The sequence below is a fragment of the Strongylocentrotus purpuratus genome, unplaced genomic scaffold (assembly GCF_000002235.5).
Source record: "Strongylocentrotus purpuratus isolate Spur 01 unplaced genomic scaffold, Spur_5.0 spur5_scaffold_18, whole genome shotgun sequence".
NCBI classification, from domain to species: domain Eukaryota; kingdom Metazoa; phylum Echinodermata; class Echinoidea; order Camarodonta; family Strongylocentrotidae; genus Strongylocentrotus; species Strongylocentrotus purpuratus.
In genome coordinates, this window is record NW_022145603.1 from 23,161,050 (window position 1) to 23,180,409 (window position 19,360).

At 37.5% G+C, this 19,360-nt stretch overlaps 1 protein-coding gene across 1 annotated transcript in view; it reads right to left on the reverse strand.

Annotated features, from left to right (window-relative positions):
* Positions 1–5,596: 5,596 nt before the first annotated feature.
* The window catches only part of LOC763964 (leucine-rich repeat and IQ domain-containing protein 1), a 39,574-nt gene continuing 25,810 nt past the window's right edge, over positions 5,597–19,360 (reverse strand). The window contains exons 11-26 of the mRNA XM_030989498.1: positions 18,604–18,748; positions 17,434–17,586; positions 16,730–16,880; positions 16,068–16,261; positions 15,568–15,695; positions 14,687–14,760; positions 13,921–14,185; positions 12,930–13,463; positions 12,187–12,439; positions 11,276–11,688; positions 10,564–10,643; positions 9,813–9,920; positions 9,023–9,098; positions 7,970–8,120; positions 6,916–7,012; positions 5,597–6,227 (exon numbers count right to left, since the gene is read on the reverse strand). Of these exons, the coding sequence (XP_030845358.1) occupies positions 6,070–6,227; positions 6,916–7,012; positions 7,970–8,120; positions 9,023–9,098; positions 9,813–9,920; positions 10,564–10,643; positions 11,276–11,688; positions 12,187–12,439; positions 12,930–13,463; positions 13,921–14,185; positions 14,687–14,760; positions 15,568–15,695; positions 16,068–16,261; positions 16,730–16,880; positions 17,434–17,586; positions 18,604–18,748 (2,980 nt within the window). The 3' untranslated portion in view covers positions 5,597–6,069. The remainder of the gene's footprint in view (positions 6,228–6,915; positions 7,013–7,969; positions 8,121–9,022; positions 9,099–9,812; positions 9,921–10,563; positions 10,644–11,275; positions 11,689–12,186; positions 12,440–12,929; positions 13,464–13,920; positions 14,186–14,686; positions 14,761–15,567; positions 15,696–16,067; positions 16,262–16,729; positions 16,881–17,433; positions 17,587–18,603; positions 18,749–19,360) is intronic.

The window sequence follows — 19,360 nt, forward strand, 5'->3', positions numbered from 1 at the left end:
CAATAGGGACAATCTGGACCAATTGAAACCATCTGAACTCTGAAGTCCTATTAAAGTCCCATTGAAACCTATTAAAACCTATTGAGGCCAATATTGAAACCAATTGGAACCAATTGAAACCAATTGAAAATTCAATTGGTGTTCAATTGGTTTCAATTGGATTTTCGTCTTGCGGTATTATTGTACTTGTGGCATTACAAACCATATACACTGTACATATATAATTTGTTCGTGTACGGATCATCAATACTTCTTGTATCTTTTTGTATTTTCTCGAACTCCAAGCAGAAAAAAAACTATTCTCCTTTAGAGACAATGTATATCACATGTATAGTGCAATTGCGAACGATAACCAGTTCAGTATTTGTTACACAAGATTATTATATACGTATACATATATATTTATATTTTAATATTTAAAGTCATTTTTTATTTCAGTGGAAGATTATCAAAAAGCTAAATGGATAATATACCCAGGTCCTCTGTCACAAGAAGAGAAATAGGCCTTCTCCCTCCTTAACTGACAAAAGGCAGGGTTACGAATTGCTAAGTAATTTTCACAATGTTATCAAGGCAGAAATAAAGTTAGCTGTGATATGTATGAGTTTTTCATGCTATTGCGGAAGTGAACTCTAAATGTTCTTTGGACATATCAGAGGAGTGCACATAATTTAATAAAGGGAAAAGGATTTAATGAAAAATAAAGAGAAAGAATATGGAAAGTAGATCGATGAAACTTTGTAAAGGTCGGACAACGAACAATAACGTGTTAAATTTATTCCAACTTTTGTTAGCTGATTTATAAAGTGCTTTCTAATTACCAACCAAAAGTCTGCAAGCGTTTGTTTAATGTTATACATGTATCTTACATATTTCGTTCAACGATTGCCATTAGACCATGCAGTTATAAAACGATAGATAGATTTATATATACGAGTACCTACTTACAGTCAAACCTAACTATCAAGATATCCCTTTGGAAACATAAAAAGTGGCCTCTGTAGGCAGTTGGCCTCTCTAGATAGGTTCTACAACGAACATGTCTTTATCGAGGAAGACAAAAGATTTGACCGCTATCCACAGGTGGCCTTAAAACAGAGGTGGCCACCCAGGCAGGTTTGATCGTTTATAGATAGATAGATAAATTAATGGTTCATTGATTAACAAATGCATTGCGGCTAAGCCAAAATGAGATAAATTTACAATGGAAGCGTGCACACAAAGAAGGTAATCGGCATTGACAAAATTAACGAATAGCATGTTGTACCATTTCTCAAGTTGTTTTGTACAAACTAATATAGCATGTGATTCGATATTTTGTACACGACAATGTTAAAAAGAGATAGCAATCTAAAAACTCAATACATGTACATAGCTGATATTTTGTATTCATAGATCTGTAATAGGAATTGGAAATTGTACATGACAATGTTACAAAAATATAACAATGTAAAAATATAACAATGTAAAAATCAATAGTAATAGTTGATGTATTCATATAAGAGTTATTTTAAGTGATTGGTGTTGAGGATTTAGTATTATGTCATGACAAAGATATCAAAATCTACAAGCAATATGTAATATCTTTATTCATAGATCTGTTACAGGTATTGGAATTGTGATTAATGTGAATGAGTGTGTCCTACAATTTATGTCATGACAATGTTAAAAAAAGATATCAAAATCTAAAAGCAATGGTTGATATCTTTCTTCATTAATCAGTTATAGCAATTGGAATTGTGATTGATTTAAATTAGTCCGTTTCATATACAGAGCTTGAAGAATGTGATGGATGTATTATTATGTTTTATGACAAGCGTGACTTTAATGCGCTGTGTAACTTTAATGAGCGGTGTAACACTTTACATTGAATAATTATATTTGTTTGTACTTTTTTTAAATAAAATCACTGTGTTATTCATTCCATTGATGCCAAACATTGCATACGTTTCACTGTTCTTACTGCATTTTTTAAGGGTCAGGCCATAGGTATTTGGCCTGGAGTGATCAATCAAACACACATTGGCAACTGTGTGGCGTATCTTGGGATCTCCCCTCCCTTTTGCTCTGTACAGTAAACTTTCATATTCTTCTTTATTGATGACGGAATAGATTTGTTCCATATAGGGGTAGTATAAAAACAGATTTGCAATAATGATATTGATAATGATTGAAAGTTTTCTTGAGGGAAAATTAAAACAATTAATTAGTACGTACAGAGCAAATGGGAGTTAGGGATTTCACAAGATACCTCAAAGAGCGTGTTAGCACAATTACCCCCTGGACAATAACCCCCGGAAAATTACCCCCTCTTCATCAAAGGGGAAGTCCATCCTGATAATAAGTTTGTTTTAATAAAAGCTGATTTTTTTTTTCGGGTGGTAATTGTCCTAGGGGTAAGGGGCCGATTGTCCAAGGGGGTAATTTTCCAGGTGTAATTGTCCTGCTGGTAATTGGCTGGGGTGACTGTCCAAGCGGGTAATTGGCTTCCTCTTTCTTTATATTCTATACCAAACATTTTCCCTTGCTCTCCCTCCCCCTTTCTTTATATTCTATATCTAAATTTTCCCATTCTCTCCCTCTCTCTTTCTTTATATTCTATATCTAAATTTTCTCTTTCTCTCCCTCCCTCTTTCTTACATTCTAGATCTAAATTTTCCCTTTCTCTCCCTTCCTCTTTCTTTATACTCCTCTCCCTCCCCCTTTCTTTATATTCTATATCTAAATTTTCGCTTTCTCTCCCTCCCTCTTTCTTTATATTCTATATCTAAATTTTTGCTTTATTATGTACATTTACACATATATACATGTTATATCCATGGACATGTATATGTATATACAGGTTTGTACCAATAAATGAAATTATATTTTGTATTTTGGTTGTAAAAGTGAGGGAAAAATTGAAGAAGTGCCAATTAAAGCACATAAATGTGACTAGTTTATGTGAACGTGGAAAATTATGATACAACACATGAATGATTCATCAAATGACTGAGAAAATTAACATTTTTTGTTCATATTTAGCATATATTTATTTGCACATCAATAAACCTTATACACTGCTGGATAGTAGCAAGGAAGTAGTACTTGCAAAATTTGTACAAAATTAATGCTTTCCTATCTCTCAACAAGTACGGTCAACCCTGCTTCAGCAACCACCTGTATAAAAAGACCACCTGCCTATAAAGACCACTGTTTTCCTTCAGCGTAAAATATTGACCAAGCATATTTTTACTCGCGCGTACAATTTAAGAATGCAATGTTTGCATGTGAAGTCATCAATAGATACGCGTAATGTGACACACACGATGCTTTCAAATGAGTAAAATTTCCTAGACAAATAATTGCATTTTGATAGGCATATTTTGTTAAAATACCTCTCTTTAAGAACTGACACAGGGGAAACGGTATATAAAACAAATATTGAAAGCTTACTTTCCGAGTCACGGTTAAAACTATAGCACCTCTGTGATCTTGAGACTGCGCTCTGCTCCTCCACTTGTCTCAGGAGACAGTACAGTTTCGAGATCACCTTGGGCAATAGTTTTAACCGTGCCCCTCAAAGTAGTCAATATTTTTATACTATCATATGTTATAAATATGTTACAGAAGTTAAACTCACATCTCATAATCTATATCCAGTGAAAGAAAACATATAAATGTCATAAATAATATTTGACAGTCATAATATTCAGGCTCGACTTTAAAAAACAAGATTACAAAATTTGAAAGCTCCGTCATGTACAATAAAGACATTTGTAACAGAAGCTCTTTTCACGTTTTGAAAGAATTTGGACGGAAGTTCACTTTATACAGAATTAAATATTCAGTTACATCTATACTAGAAAGTAGAACAATTTGTTAATGGCAGGGCACTTCATAACTATATCTGTATGATTTTCCCATATTATCTCTCTCGTGACATAAATAATTTAGCTTCATTAAAATATTTCTCCTCAAAATTATTCAATCTCTCTTAACATCTCTCTCTCTCTCTCTCTCTCTCTCAATCTCTCCGACTCTGTCTATCTCTCTCTCTCCCTTTCCTTCTCCCTCAAATAAATCAAATATACTATTACTAAAAATTCCAACTACTTTCAGTTTTACATACAAATTGAAAATGCCATAATCAGTTTGACACCTATAGAGGGCAGAGTTCCATTTGACTTTCAGGTAAAGAATTCACCTTATGTTAGGAATGCTGTCATAGTCATATGGACTGTTATAAATGTATCTCTGAACATGTACCTCAATCTTTACACAGCATAACCATCAATATTGCAAGGATTTTTTTATCACTCAAATTTTTTATTTTTTTTCTTTCTTTTCATTATAAAAAAGTTCTTTGTAATACATGCATCACAATGTGCATCACAAAGAATTGTATAGGTTATCATTGGAATGTATACCGGTATGCACTGAAATTCTGAAAATGACAAGTAATAATAATAAATAATAATAATAATAATAATAAATAACTTAGACAAAACTAGTTACATGCTATTTAGTAATAAGGTTGCAACTTTGCCTAATTGTATAATTTTTGATGGTACTGTCATTCAAAGGGCCCGAACAACTAAATTTTTGGGGCTAGTTATTGATGAAAAACTATCTTGGAAAGCGCACACTGACAATATCTGCAAAATCATTGCTCGCAACACTGGTATCCTTAGTAAATTAAGACACTTCCTACCCCATTATATTATGTTATCCTTGTATTCTACGCTTATTCTTCCTTACTTGAATTACGGACTTATTGCCTGGGGCAGTGCAGCAACTTCCCAAATTAATAGACTCTTTATATTACAAAAAAGAGCGATTCGTATTATTAATAATGCAGATTTCCGGGCACACACGAATAATCTTTTTCTGAATAATAACATTTTGAAAATTAAAGACTTGTATATTTTTCAGCTTGGACAGTTAATGTACAAGCTCAACACTAAACAATTACCTTTGCCTTTTAATGATATGTTCGTAAGAAATGATTCGATTCATAGTTACCTCACTCGCCAGGCGAGCTCTTTTCATTTACCATTAAATAGAACATCTTTTGCACAAAAGACATTTGTTTTTACAGGTCCAAAACTGTGGAATTCTCTTTCAAATGATATTATACAGTGTAATTCGATACAAATTTTCAAAAGGAGACTTAAAAGCTTTCTTCTGAATAGTTACTAGGCTATTGCATTCCCCAATCAAATATAATTTGTAGTGTGACTTTATGCAACTTTGATTATTTCTCTTTATAAACATGTATGTATTTATCAATGTTTTGCGTTTAAAAGTTATTTTTTTTCTTTTGTATTACTGAATCAGTTACTGTTATTATTGTTGTTTTTGTTTTGTTTTCTCATAAAATGATAATTCATGATAATTACTTTTACAGGGGGGCTTACACCCTACAAGCTCTGCTTTTTAGTCGGCCCTCCTTCCCTTTCAATTTCATGTTTATTTTTTAATGTATTGTATTGTGCAAATTGATCTATATGTATATAAATATGTGAATATGTTAAAATATACCATCATTGTAAATATGAACGATTGAAAGAGGAAAAATAAATGAATTGAATTGAATTGAATTGAATTGAAGTACACTGCATTCCAACCACTCATTCTCACACCAATAACACCAAGAATAGATGTACCCTCTAGGATAGGGAGATGGATGATGGAGGGGGAAGGGGTCCTCCTCCCTCAAAAGTCTGCTTTCAGCACTGCTCCATGCTACTACTCCCAAACCCTGAAACACCATTCCTACTACAACTCGCTCCAATACCAAGAACAGGTGCAGGGATTAGGACCATCTACCTGTTTCACCCCTGCCCTACCTCACTTGATGCCTTCTTATGCTAATCTACATCGCACACCAATAACAGTGGTATCTAGACCCCTCCACGAAATACAGGGTTGGGGTCACCTACTTATCTTACCCCTCCCCCATCCTGCTCCCTGCACTCCCTAATGCTACCCCTCCCACCTCATCTGTCACCCCCTTACACTGCCTTAAGGTAATCGCACACCAAACAAATCTAGAACCCTCTAAGATACAGAAATATAGGGGTGGGGTCACCTAATTACCTTACCCCTCCCTGTCCTGCTACCCGCACTACCCCATGCTACCCCTCCCCCACCCCGTCTGTCGCCCCCTTGTGCTGCCATCCGTTGCTTTGTGTGACCGCTAGGGGCGGAGCTTGTCTTGATGGGCGGGAACTGGACTCTCTCTCCTGCAAGCGAACCAAATAAATGATAGATAATGGATGAAAAATTAAAAATGGCTTCTCTATCGAAAGACTTACTTTGAAGAATACCTTTACCTCTTGTTGATCCTTACTTTAGAACCAGAAGTTTTCAGATGCTTTAAATGTTAGTGAATTTTGCAATGGGTTCAGATAACTACAAAGTATCATGTCAGGAAATAGAAAACACATCTGACACAACACTGATTTTAGCAATTCACCAAAGTTTCTTGAAGTTCTATATTTCATGGCTCTCACTGACAAGTCATAAAACTGTCATGTCACAAATGTTTCTGGATCTATAGTACAAGAGAAAGAGATGGTACATGCTCATGAGATCTATTCAGTATGAATGCATTATTCTTTTAAGTACATTTAGAATATATCTGTAAGACTGCTATGATCACCTGTGGTCTAGTGTGCCAGGAATTCTCCCATCCCTGTACAACTCACATATAGACCCTGTCTATGACATTTAGCAGACATCACAACAAATGTGGACAAATCTGTTTTATGTTTTTTTTTTTTATGTTAGGCTTCCTGGGAGAAATTTCAATTGTTGTAAAGATTTTGTTTTGTTCTGACTTGTTTTTTAATACAAGATCGAGCACACGATCCTTGTTTACTAAGTGCAAGCTAGGAATTTCTTTACAAATCTGAAAAATATAAAACCTACCGTTTGGAGAAGAAAAGGAGTGACTCCTCTCCCTCGAGGTGAAATCACCGATGCTGACACTACCTACTGACTGAACCTCCATAGCATTAGGACTCATCTGAAATGGAACAGAAATCATGAACAATGGTCATAATCAAATGTTTTTTATAGGTTTGCATGGTGACCGCACCTTTTTATGTGTGTAATTACCATTGTATTATTGTTTTATTTCTTTGTCCCTTTTTTTTAGGGTGTTAATTTTTAGGATCATCTACCTTTAAGTTTCTGTAAATTTTTTGATGATCCGACCACATCATAATTTCCTTTAGTGTATTTGCCATTTTATTGGCTTAACTATGTTTTTGCATTCTTTGACTTTGTATGTCTTTGTGAAAGTGGTGAATAAATTTGATTCAATTCAATTCAGTTAGATTAGTGAGGAAAACTTAAACGGGTACACCAAGTGTGTAGTCCTTATATGGAATAGGGTATTCTTTCTTGGAGAGATGTGTTGGTTTTAAAAGAACTGTTGTTTAATTCTTTCTGACAAAAACTTCAATCTTAACTCTTTCAATGAAAGAAATGATCATACTTCAGTCAAAGTGCTAATTCGACTTAAATTGGACTTTAAACTGACCGACTGTTGGCCATTCTAGGAAATGTGATGTCTGTCCTGTCAGTTGTAGGTCTGTTGTCTGACTAGTATGGGTCTTGTCAATGTTACTGAGGTACTTGATACTGACATATAAGCTGCTATTTTTGCAGATCACAGGGACAAAAAAAAAAGTTGTTGTTTTCACAATGATTAGCAGAGGCTACTTACAATACATCTTCACACATGCACTACCCGCACATTTTTGCATGTTGTTCAATTGGTGACCCTACAACACTTTTTGAAATTTGTGAAAGTAAAGCCCTTTACAAAATGAATTTCTTACCCAGTACTTGTCTTATGAGACCCTATACAGTTGTGATACAAGTTTGTAAAGTTTGTGGATATGTAAGGTTAAAAAGTAATAAATCCACTCAGGGAACCAGGGAAACAATGGTTTAACATCCTATCCATGGGACTTACCACAAGATTGACCCGTGACCCTTGACCTATGACATCAGGGCTGATGGCAGGTAGGTTCGGTTCACTACTGGACTGCCTACTGCGTATCCCATGAGGGTTGATACGGGAGTCCGACGCCTGGAGGTCATTGTTGACTTGGCCGTGGACCCAGCTGCATTGTGTGAAAGATCAAGAAGAAGGGAATCAAGAAAATGAGACAAAATTTGAAATTGTTCCTTCTTCACTGATCTATTAATCTCTTTTCCTCCATTTATTTTATTTTTAAACTAATGCACCACTAATGTTGGGGTTCATTGTTGACTTGGGCACATACCCAGCTGCATCATTTGAAAAAAGAGATGAAATGAAAACAAATCAAATGAAGAAAATAAGAAAAAATGAAAGAAAAAAGAATTATTTTAGGATTTATTAACTTCTCCCTCTAACTTTCTGAATTCCTTCTTCTCTCCTTTCCCTCCCTACAATGTACTTATGTAACCAATTACAATAGAAATTGATAAAAACACTGATTCAGTTTACTTGTTCATAATGAGTTCATGAGAGAGTTTTATCCCCTTTTCTTTTAAACATGCATCTACCATTCTAAGGATAATTGTAACGGTCAGTTTTTCAAAACTGTCATCTATTTAAATCACATTGAAATGCATGTCCAAAAATTAACATGAATTAAAAGGGGAATATCCTATTGGGTTTTTGTCAAAAATTGTTTTGATTTGTTCTTTTGAACAGAAACAGCCTGAGAATGATTTCCCTGTCACATCAATGCTGTACATGTCCAATAAATTTCAAGCAGAAATATGAATAGGAATATGTCCAAGAAATTAGATACAGTCAAACCTGTTTTAGTGACCACCTGTATAGAAAGACCACCTGTTTACAAAGACCACATTTTTTGTTACCCTTGAAAATGCACTAAAGGAACCTGTACATAGAGACAACCTGCCTGTAAAGACCACTTTTCTTGTCTCCCTTGAGTGGTCTTTATATGCAGGTTTCACTGTACATGAATGTTCCAAGAAAGTGGTCCCTGGGGACTTGGGTGAGAGAACTTACTCAAATGTTCTATGTTGTGTGTGGCTGTTCTCGTCTACCTGGCTTTTTGCTCTTCTCTCTACTTCTTCATCGCGAGCTGTAAGGTACAAGCGAGAAAGGGATAGAGTGATCAAACTGGCGATTTAGCGAGGAGAAAAAGTTAAAAACCATCATGCAGAGAGAGAGAAAGAAATAGAGAAATGAAGAGATGAAGGAAACAGGCAATCAGAGATACAGATAGAGATATGGGCAGATTATGAGGGTGGGGGGGGGGGGGGTTGAGGAGAAAATGATGATATGCATGCACTTTTCTACAGAGTTTACCAAATCTTGTGTTTGATGATGCAATATATCTGCTAGCATTGCTTTTGTGATATGAATCTACTTCTGACGTAAGTTTTGAAGAGGACAATATGATAAAGATTACAACACATGTTTGAAGGCAACTCTAATTCATGGGAGAAAATGACACCAAATTAGGCCGATCAAATTTACGTCTCTATACGTATGATGATTCAAAATTCAAAATCAATAACATATCGATTTGAGTGAGAAAAAAGCAATAAAGCTATACAAAGCTATGTAAGTATCAAATAATTAACCAGCATATCACAGGCATTTAATAATAATGATAATGATATTCAGCTTTTATATAGTGCTTGATACAATGTCTCCAAGTGCTTTGCAGATATACTATTTCCCCGGTTATTGGCTTCAGTGCTTGCCCGCACACAATGTGTGCACAATCTCCACTCCCTGGGGAGCATTCCAGCCAGTCGTTTTAGAATTACAAATGTTGAGATTGTAATACCTTGAAAGTAGTCTTTCCTCTGAACCCCCTTTTTGCCGGCATTCTGAACAGGTCTGGCTGTGCTAGCATCCTGGTTCTTCCTGATCTGCTGGTATCTTTGAATTGGGTCTGAAAGTAAAGGTTAAACATTGTAATGTGGGTGCATTGGTATCAAAGAAATGGGATACCTAGACGGTGCAAGGAGAAAGAGAGAGAGAGAGAGGGGCACGAAATAGACAAGAGAACAAAGAGAAAGAAAAGAAGGAAACGTAGGGGGAGAAAGACAGAGCATAGAAGTGAATATGAACAAGAAAACCTTGGGAACAAATTAAGCATCAAGGAGCTAATGTGAGAGAGGTGAACGGAGCAAGACAGAGAGAGGGGGAGAGAAAAGGAAGGGGAGAGAGAGAGAGACAGGGAGAGGGGGAGAAGGGGGAGAGGGGGAAGAGAGAGAGAGAGAGAGAGAGAGCAAGGGGGAGAGAAAGAGAGAAAGTAAAAGAGAAACTGGATTTGAGAAAGAGGAAAGATAGAAGGGGAAAGAAAGAGAAAGGTAGAGAAAGAGATAGGGGGATAGAAACTTGATAAAAGGAAAGTAAAAAACAGAAGAATATAGAGGGATTCTTATTTCATTTATTGAATTAAAATTGATGGAGCATGGCCACGCTATCTAGCACTTCAGACAAATGAGTTTAAAGAAACAAAGTGCACTGAGATAGATGTATAAACGGTGAGAATAGAAAAAAATGATCGAAGACAAAAATACTTGTCTTACCTAACTTCTTCTTCTTTCCTTTGGCTAGCTTCTTAGCTCTTTTCATCATCAGATCTGCAGTCACGCTATCCTTGAACCCCCTGATAGAAATAAAACATCAAATCAAATCAAATAAATTAAAAGATATGCTCGGTATGACAGACAAAAGATTTTTTTTTTTAATTCACAATTTTTAAGATTCCACATTGTATAATACTATTCAAGAAGAGCATAAGAGTACTGTATATCATCACTGATTATGCGGTACGTCCCACCTGTTTAACTACATGTAGTTCACCCCCTTTTATTCCATGTGTGGGAAATAAGTGTTGGACTAAGAAGGACTTCATATTTCTTGCTGAAACAGAAACCTTCATCATAAGACAATTCCCGTAGATAATATGTCCAATTCAACCACAAACCAAAGCATTACACAGGACTCTGGAAAGGTCATTTATGACACATGTATTAACAAATATATTAGGGGCACATGCAAGAAGGGGTTAGAAGTTTATAGACCATACTAAGACCAATTTTGTTGGTTCCCTTTAAAATGTTCACATTTAAACATGAACTAAGAAATGTGTACTTGTAGATAAAGACCATCTGCATATTGAAGACCAATACTTTTGTCTCCCTTGGGTGGTCTCTATATACAGGTTTCACAGTATTTTAATGTGTAATAGCTGAAAGTACATTGACATACATGTACATGAAGAGAGAAAAGTCCTACCATTCTTCAGTGAGTTGCTCTTGTCTTGCCGTCCGCTGGGTCCTGGGCGTGCCCATGCTGAGTACCTCAGTACCACTCATGCTAGAGGGCGTGGTTGGTGGGAGGGGCGGCTTCCTCATCACCAGCCCCCCTCCCATCCCCTCAGGGGGTGAGACACCACCACCGGGTAGGTTATTGAGGGGCGAGTCCGCACCCCTCCATGCTTGACGGAGGGGTCTTGTCTGGGGTTTTTCAGGGGAGGAGGGTTTTGTGGTGGAAGGGGGGTAGGGTTTGTGGAGGGAAGGGGGTGAAGGCAGGGTGGGGCGAGGGTTGGGCCTTGCATGGGTGGAGTTTGAGGTGGGAGGGAGGGGCGGGTATTTGGACAGGAGGGTTGGGGTATCAGAGGGTGTGGTCAATCCTTTATCAAGCATGTCCTGGAAATATAAAACCCCAAATTAAAAAGTGAATAATCACCATTATTATCAGGTTAGCCTTAAAGCATGTCTGCACTAGTTCGGCCAGGAGGGATTAGGCCTCCCTGCCTGGTCACTGACAGGTGGTTATCTAAACAATTCAGCTCTCAATTAACATAAGAAAAAGGGGATCATGGGGGACCAACGGGTACCGCTTAGGTATTGTTTGCTATACAGAGGGTGCAAGTAGCTACAAGTAGTGCAGTCCTGCTTAATACTGAGGACTCGACACATTGTATATACATTCAGTATATGCACCTAATTCTGTTGTCTATAGACTACCAATATATGAAAAGTAAATATAAATTCTACCCACATACTACAATTGCTTGAAATTCGAACCAATTAAAAAAAGCCATTACAAATCAAATCCTACGTATGGAATAAATTCATAAACACCTGCAAAATCAATCATATGATATCCTTTGAAAAATCATAAATTTTCAGTCACAATCTCACCTCATCAAAATCAAATGAATCGAGATCAATCTCTGCATACTCCATTTCATCCTCATCAACATGTCCCCCTGTGTCATTTCTTAACGACCTCTTGACCTCTCCAATCCTTCGTCTGACCTTATGACCTCGCCAGTAGGCCTGTATCTTCAAAGCAGCCAGCCACTGCTTGGTACGGTCGTCGATGCTCTGTCGGACGGAGTAGCCGCGCCACTGGGCCTGGATCACAGTGGCGGCACGGTCTGAAAGACTTATGCTGGAGGAGGAAAAAAAAAGGAGGCTAGTTAGTTCATCTTCGGATAGTGATGTAAAGTCAGAGGTAGACACAGGATAGTCTGAAAAGTGGGGGGGGGGGAGGGGGAGTAAGACTGAATTGTTTGACAATTTCTTAGGTCCGGAATCCTGGGAAGTATACTAAGACAACGGCTTCTTTACTCTTCAGAAGATGAAGGGCTGCTGAATTCTATTTTTTTCCCTTCTGGTAATAAGTGGAAAAAAAATTAAAGGGTTTTATACATGCACATGATGTACTTAATATTAGTACCAATATGTTGGTTCCATGTAAATTGACAAGACAGACATGTAAATTTCCCATCTTGTTTTTTTTTTTGGGGGGGGGGGAGGGGGCATATAGTATCATGGTTACTAAAGTCACCAGCCCTCTGTTAGCTATCATTTTCAATGAAAATCTTAACAACCTAACACATGCAAACAGCTTACACCAATCATCAATTTGCACTACTTACCCATCAGCTTTCAGTTCTTTCTGCAAGGCTTTAGAGATTGTCTTTGCATCAACCCTGCTGCCACGATCATTTGACCCTTGACCTTTGCTGCTGCCCTTTCCATAAGGCTCTTGCTTTGACCTTGTGCCCTGCAAGTTGCTCTCCTTAACATTCACACCAACTGATCCTGCATCTGTAGGTAATGTCCTTGTACTTCCATTAAACTCTGTAACTTGACTTGTGGCTCGTCTCTTGTTGGCAACAGCTTCTGTAGTTGGTGCGGTTCCGTTTCCGCCCTTGGCTAGCGATACACCGACACCAGAAGACGACACCAGACCCGGTGGAACACCCTTCTGATTCAAAGCTTTTGCCTCTAGGGGTGTAGTTTGCGCTGCAGTGCCTGGATCTGTGTTCACGCTGGTAGCTGGAGTCGTCTCTCCATATTCGTGGGCATAGCGGTGATCCACTGCTTGCTGGAAGGTCTCTTCCAAATGTCTTGAGAGCATCTCAGCTCTCTCTACTCCGAATTTTAAATCACCTTGATTGGTCAGAGAGCTGTTAGATAAGAAATGCAATTTTATTAGCACTGGATGATTTAGGGCATGGGGATACAAGCAGCCAAAGTCTCTTTCTTATATAACATCACATTGTACATATATACCTTACCTATACATACAGAAAAAATTGATCATATACAGGAAGATTTGTTTGTGTCTCCTTTCAAATGTTAGACCCAAAATGCACCTGATAATATGGAGACATTTTTCTCTCTGGTCATGGATTTTTTTTGAGCACCTCAAAATGTGATAACATGTTTTCCACTATTATGCTTGACAGACATTTTCAAAAATTGCGCCCCTTCATCGAAATCCTGAATACGGCCCTGTGATCAAATAATCACTTAAATTCAAAATTTATTGATTGAAATCTGTTTAACTTTCAGTATGGTGACATTTAGTAAACACTTGGTCATGACCTTTTGACCTTACAGGTCAATGGGTCTCACTCTTACCTCAGCTCTGCTTCCTGTCTCTTCAGAAGAGCATCTTGCACAGCTACCTGTGACCTGCACATGACCTCAAAGCTACTCCAGGTCACAGAGGGGTCATGACCTTTGACCCCTGAGGTCAGCAGGTCAGAGTCGAGTTCCTGCAGAACTGGGAGAACCTTGGTGATGGCGTCTCGATAGTTTGGTTCCTCGGTGAAGGCATTGCCTTGTACGTCTAGACGCTTGAGCCGGGTACATCCTTCTAAACCTGCTACGATGCATTCAACATCTGGGAAATCAAAGGAGATAATCTAAGTGACTGGAATACTTTCAATCAAGGGACGATCACTTCGACAGAAAGCTTGCTCTAATACATGTAGGCGTATTTCAAATAATTAAAATGTGTAACATTGATATGTACGAATACTTAATGCATACGTGCAATTGTGAAACTTTCCCCTATGGTAAAACTTATTTTCAGGACATGTTTTAATTTTTAAGAGAGCTATCTGCTCAAAAATCTCTGATAAGTAGCCAGATAATATGCATGGCCTTAAGACTTATTGGGGGCCTAGGTACTCAAGAAATTATGCCTGGACTATTCACAATACTAAGTGTATAGCAGGCCATAATGCATAAGTTTTACAACAAATTACAATTGAATCAAAAGAGAATTGTAGAATTTAAGTGCCTCTTGCATTAATGTGGAAAATAAATTAGGCCTATCACAGACAGTCACTGCATATGTTGACAACTACAGTGTCCTTAAAAGCATTATAATTGAACTTACCTGATATGAAGTTGTTGCATATGCTGAGATGGCTAAGCAGTAGAAAAGACTTCAATGGGGCAAGCTCTGACAGCCTAAGAAAGACATTATGTGAAAACAAATGACAAATCAATAAAACTAGGAAAAGTCTAGCTTAACAGATAAGAATATTGACATTCACAAACTTAATTTCTTTCAGGGATGATATTTACATAGGCTAAGGAATATAGACATCACTGGCCAGGGGTCCAGGGAGCCTAGACGGCCCCCTGGCGGAGCTGCAGGGGTGTTGCCTCCTGAAGCTCCTGCTTTCTATTGGACTTTAATGACCAATTTCTATTAGATTGTAATGCTAAAATAAATATGCACAGTAGATCTAGACTAAATGAACCAAACAACAAACAAAAAATGGCTGAGATGAAGACAAACAGAAATAATTATCTGGTATGGGGAATTCTTTAATAAAACTGACATTTGTCAACCTACATACACAGACTGCAACCTATGATACACTCACAATGGGGTTGATTAGCCAGCTATTTTCGCCACAATCCCGTGAAAAGGTTTGTCCCTGATTTTTCTTTAACTAGACCTAACACTTTGATTCACAATTCAGGCACAGAGTAAAGTCTTGGTATTAGGCCAGGAACTGCCAGCTTTGAGTATGTCACTGATTATAAGTGGGATTCAAAGCCTGTCTGTACTAGTTCAGCCAGGAGGGATTAGACAACCCATGGTGGTCACCTACAGGTGCATATCTCATCAACTCAGGTCTCAAATAAGATAAGAAAAAGAGGATCATGGGGGACCAATGTTCCCAGATTAGGCATTGTTTGCTATATAGAGGGAGCAAGTAGCTACAAGTAGTACAGTGGGGCTTTAAAGCATCACGTTTAACTTACCCATTTTGACTAAGATCTAGATGCTGTAATAGAGGGAGCCACATAGAAGTGAAGTCACCTAGCGTAGAAAGACTGTTGCCTGCTAGCGACAAGGAACGCAGAAGCACATTGTTGGACAGGTTAGGAGTCTGGAATATAGAATATCGATATGATCATACATTATGTTATGTGGTTAGACTGATAATGGATGATAACTACAGCAAAACAAACTCTGGCCACAACAGTTTTGCAGTTACATGTAATTTTCTACACCCATATGATTTCCTAACTTCTTCCCTGGACCCAACTTATACCTCACTGAATCTTTAAACAAACCCTAACCTCAATCCTAATCACAACCCTAACCCTACAACCCTCCCTATGTGATGAAGAAATACATGTAGTAAATATATGAAGTCCTCACTTCAAAATCCTACATACATGTACACCCTTTTAATTATCTGAGACTAACTATATTAATTAAGACGGTTATCATAAGAAAAACTTATATCATGACCCACCTGAGATAGAGAGTTGGAACTAAGGTCAAGCTTCTGCAGCAGTGGACATTGGTCAAGCCCTCGGACACTGCTCAGATGGTTGGATGTCAAGTTAAGGTCTTGAAGATGGACCAGAGAGGTCAGACCAGAGACGTTGACCAGTTGGTTGTGACCCAGGTCAAGATGGGTCAAGGAGAGGAGTGATTCAACTCCACCTGAGAGAAATGAAAATATTTATTCTGATTTATTTGGGTAGGTTAAAGGTATCTTGATATATATGTAATTGTTTGATATTCCGGAAAGAATGACATCTGAAATTCTTACAGAATCCCACAAAACTGATATTTATTTTTTTGTTTTAAGAGACTAGAAATAATTGTTATTCAATTATTAAACATATCAAAAGAAAACTGACTCATTTGTCTTCGATTCCTACATTGTATACATGTGCATGTACATGTACCAACATCAAAAACCTGTGACTATATATGCAAATTTATTTCTTCTTAAAGAGATCACTAATTCCAAGTTTATTTTCAATAGTTTTCTTCCCATCAATGACTTTAAAAAGAAAAAAATTATTCCCTTAGATTGTTTTAAGAGTCCACAGTAAAAAAAAAAGTGATAAGAGAGCGAAATTCAAGGTACAAACACATGAATATAAAAGTTTGCCTAGTACTTACTTATTCGGGTGATTTTGTTCTGACTGAGATTGAGTTTCCTGAGCTGGCTGCATCCCTCCAAGCCTTGAAGCGAGGTGAGTACATTCCATGAAGCGTCGACGCCAGAAAGAACTCTCCGGTCTCTGCATAGCACACTCTCTATCTTATTGTGCTGAAGAAGGAGAAAAGAATGATGAAATTGTGATAATAATAGTTAAGACAATAATAACACATCGATCACTCAATGTTATTTATACAACAAAGTAGTTTTGCAGACATTACGTTCCAGTTGTGTTTTAGAAACCATTTACTTGGATAAACTTACCTCCTGGGTGACTAATATTTTGAAGAATTTAGCTGGTAACAACAATATGTAGAACTCTTAGCCTTACACGTGAAATGTACTTTCAGTGATCTATAACATCTCCATGACATCTGTTATTGTGTAAATTCCCTGTTACAAACCTTATACATATTCATGTATCTGAATGTTAATCATGGCCCGGCAGAGGACTGAAACGTAAGAGCGTTGATTTTTTATTTAAAAACCTCTGACTGTCTGTATAGGTAGTTTATTGTTTTTGTTTTGAATTCACACTGTTGCTACTGTTGTGTTGTTATATGATTTTATAATATAATGTTGTGACATCCCAAACAGTGTCAAATACCCTATTAAATCTCAAGATTATTCGTCTTTTAATCAAGCAACAAATCTACTCTCTTACTGAGACATCAATCCACAGAATATCAGGGCTCTCATCCAGGCTTTCTAGGGCTGTGACACCGCAGTTGTTCAGGGTCAAAGTTCGTAACCTTTGACATTTCATGAGTGAGGTCAATGAGCTCCCTGGGAGGTCTTTTAGTTGGACAGTAGTCACCTAGGAGTAAGGGGAAAGGAGTTGATACAAATGGTCAAAATGTTGGCAGAAATACTCAATGTTGTTGCCTGGCTAGACGATAACAGGCCTCAGCAATTACTTACAAGCATAATTTCTTTTAAGATTTGAGGTGAGATGGCATAGTGATAGAGCAGTGGTCTCGTAACCAGGAGGTCCTAGGTTCGAAACCAATTTGATGGGCTAGTGCCCTTTGGTAAGGCATAAATCCTGTTTAGCAAGTCCATCGGAGAGGACTTAAAGCCGTCAGTTCCCTGGTTGCTTACTTACAAGCATACACATGCTGTCTTAGCAGTCAGGTACATGTAAATCAAACAAACCAACCTTGAGACCTTCAATAGACATATTTGTGAAATTTTAAAATGAAAGTGGAAATCTTAAAGTCCTATTTTCTTCTGATTGGTCACTACTGAGTTTTTGAAAATGAGAGCATGACATAACGGGTGAACTTTTTCCCTTTTACCACGCATATCAAGAGTATTTTTTCTTTATCTGTGAATAACCATGCCTTGCATCTTTATTACAACTAAGGTCGCTGACAGTAAGATAAGAAATTAATTTCAGATCATATATCCAACTTGTGAATAGGCATCAACAACGGTACTAGCTTGAATCTCAACTCAGATCTGGGCCCTGTCACATTAAACTTAGCTTACACTGATGTTAACTTTGCCCTTAATGGTAACTTCCATGGAAACTTAATTTGATTGGCTGTAGAGTGATGCTGATATGGTAGTTAACGATTAATGGCAAAGTTACCATCAATGCTAAATTTTCTTGGTTTATTTTTGTGTGAATAAGCCTGATGACATGGAGCCCTATCAACAATCCTCACCTAACAGTGGACACTGGAAGTGAGATACAGAATAAACATCCCATGTGTGAATGAACACACACACACACATTACATTTGAATCTCACTATTTTCTTTATTTTCTTGTGTGTGAATGGGCCCAATGAGAGAGTATCATTGGATGGAGCCCTATCAACAATCCTTACCTGGTCTAAGGCCATGCCTGATGGTGAGACATCCTTGATCTGGTCCTCTGTGAGGGCCTGGATCTTCTTGGCCGAGGCTGGTCTACGGAGCTGTCTTCTAGGCTTGGTGGATGTGCTAGCAAGCTTGGCCCTGCTAGCTAACTTACTGTAAGATGAGAATCGAAATAAAAATACAATGAATGATAAATGATGCATGCAAGGTATTCTGTCAGATCAATCTATCAGCACAAGATCAGCCCTTGTGCACCTCCACATACAGTGAAACCTGTCTATAAAGACCACCCAAGGGAGACAAGAAAGGTGGTCTTTACAGACAGGTGATCTTTATGTACAGGTTCCTTTAGTACATGTTTCAAAGAGAAAACATTTTCAAGGGAAACAAAAAATGTGGTCTTTGAAGACAGGTGATCGGTAAACCAGGTTGGACTGTATTATGATAGGTGTAAACAGGTTAACAGAGATAGCATTGATTGGACAATTAATGTAAGTATTCTAGATCCTTATTATTTGATTTTGAAAGACTCCATTTTGAAAGGAGATTATTCAAGGTTTGGTAGATGGCAAGTAAATTCCCAAGTCCATACGCTACACTTGTTGCTCATGGGCATCTTGTGTGTGATTTCAATAGATAGTTCTGGAAAGTAATGCACACTTTGGGGGTTAAAAAATGGGAGTCTCAAATGAGCGACACCCGACTGTTTTCAACCAATCGTTTGATTACGATCTACATGTATTAAGTTGTATTAAATGATGTTTA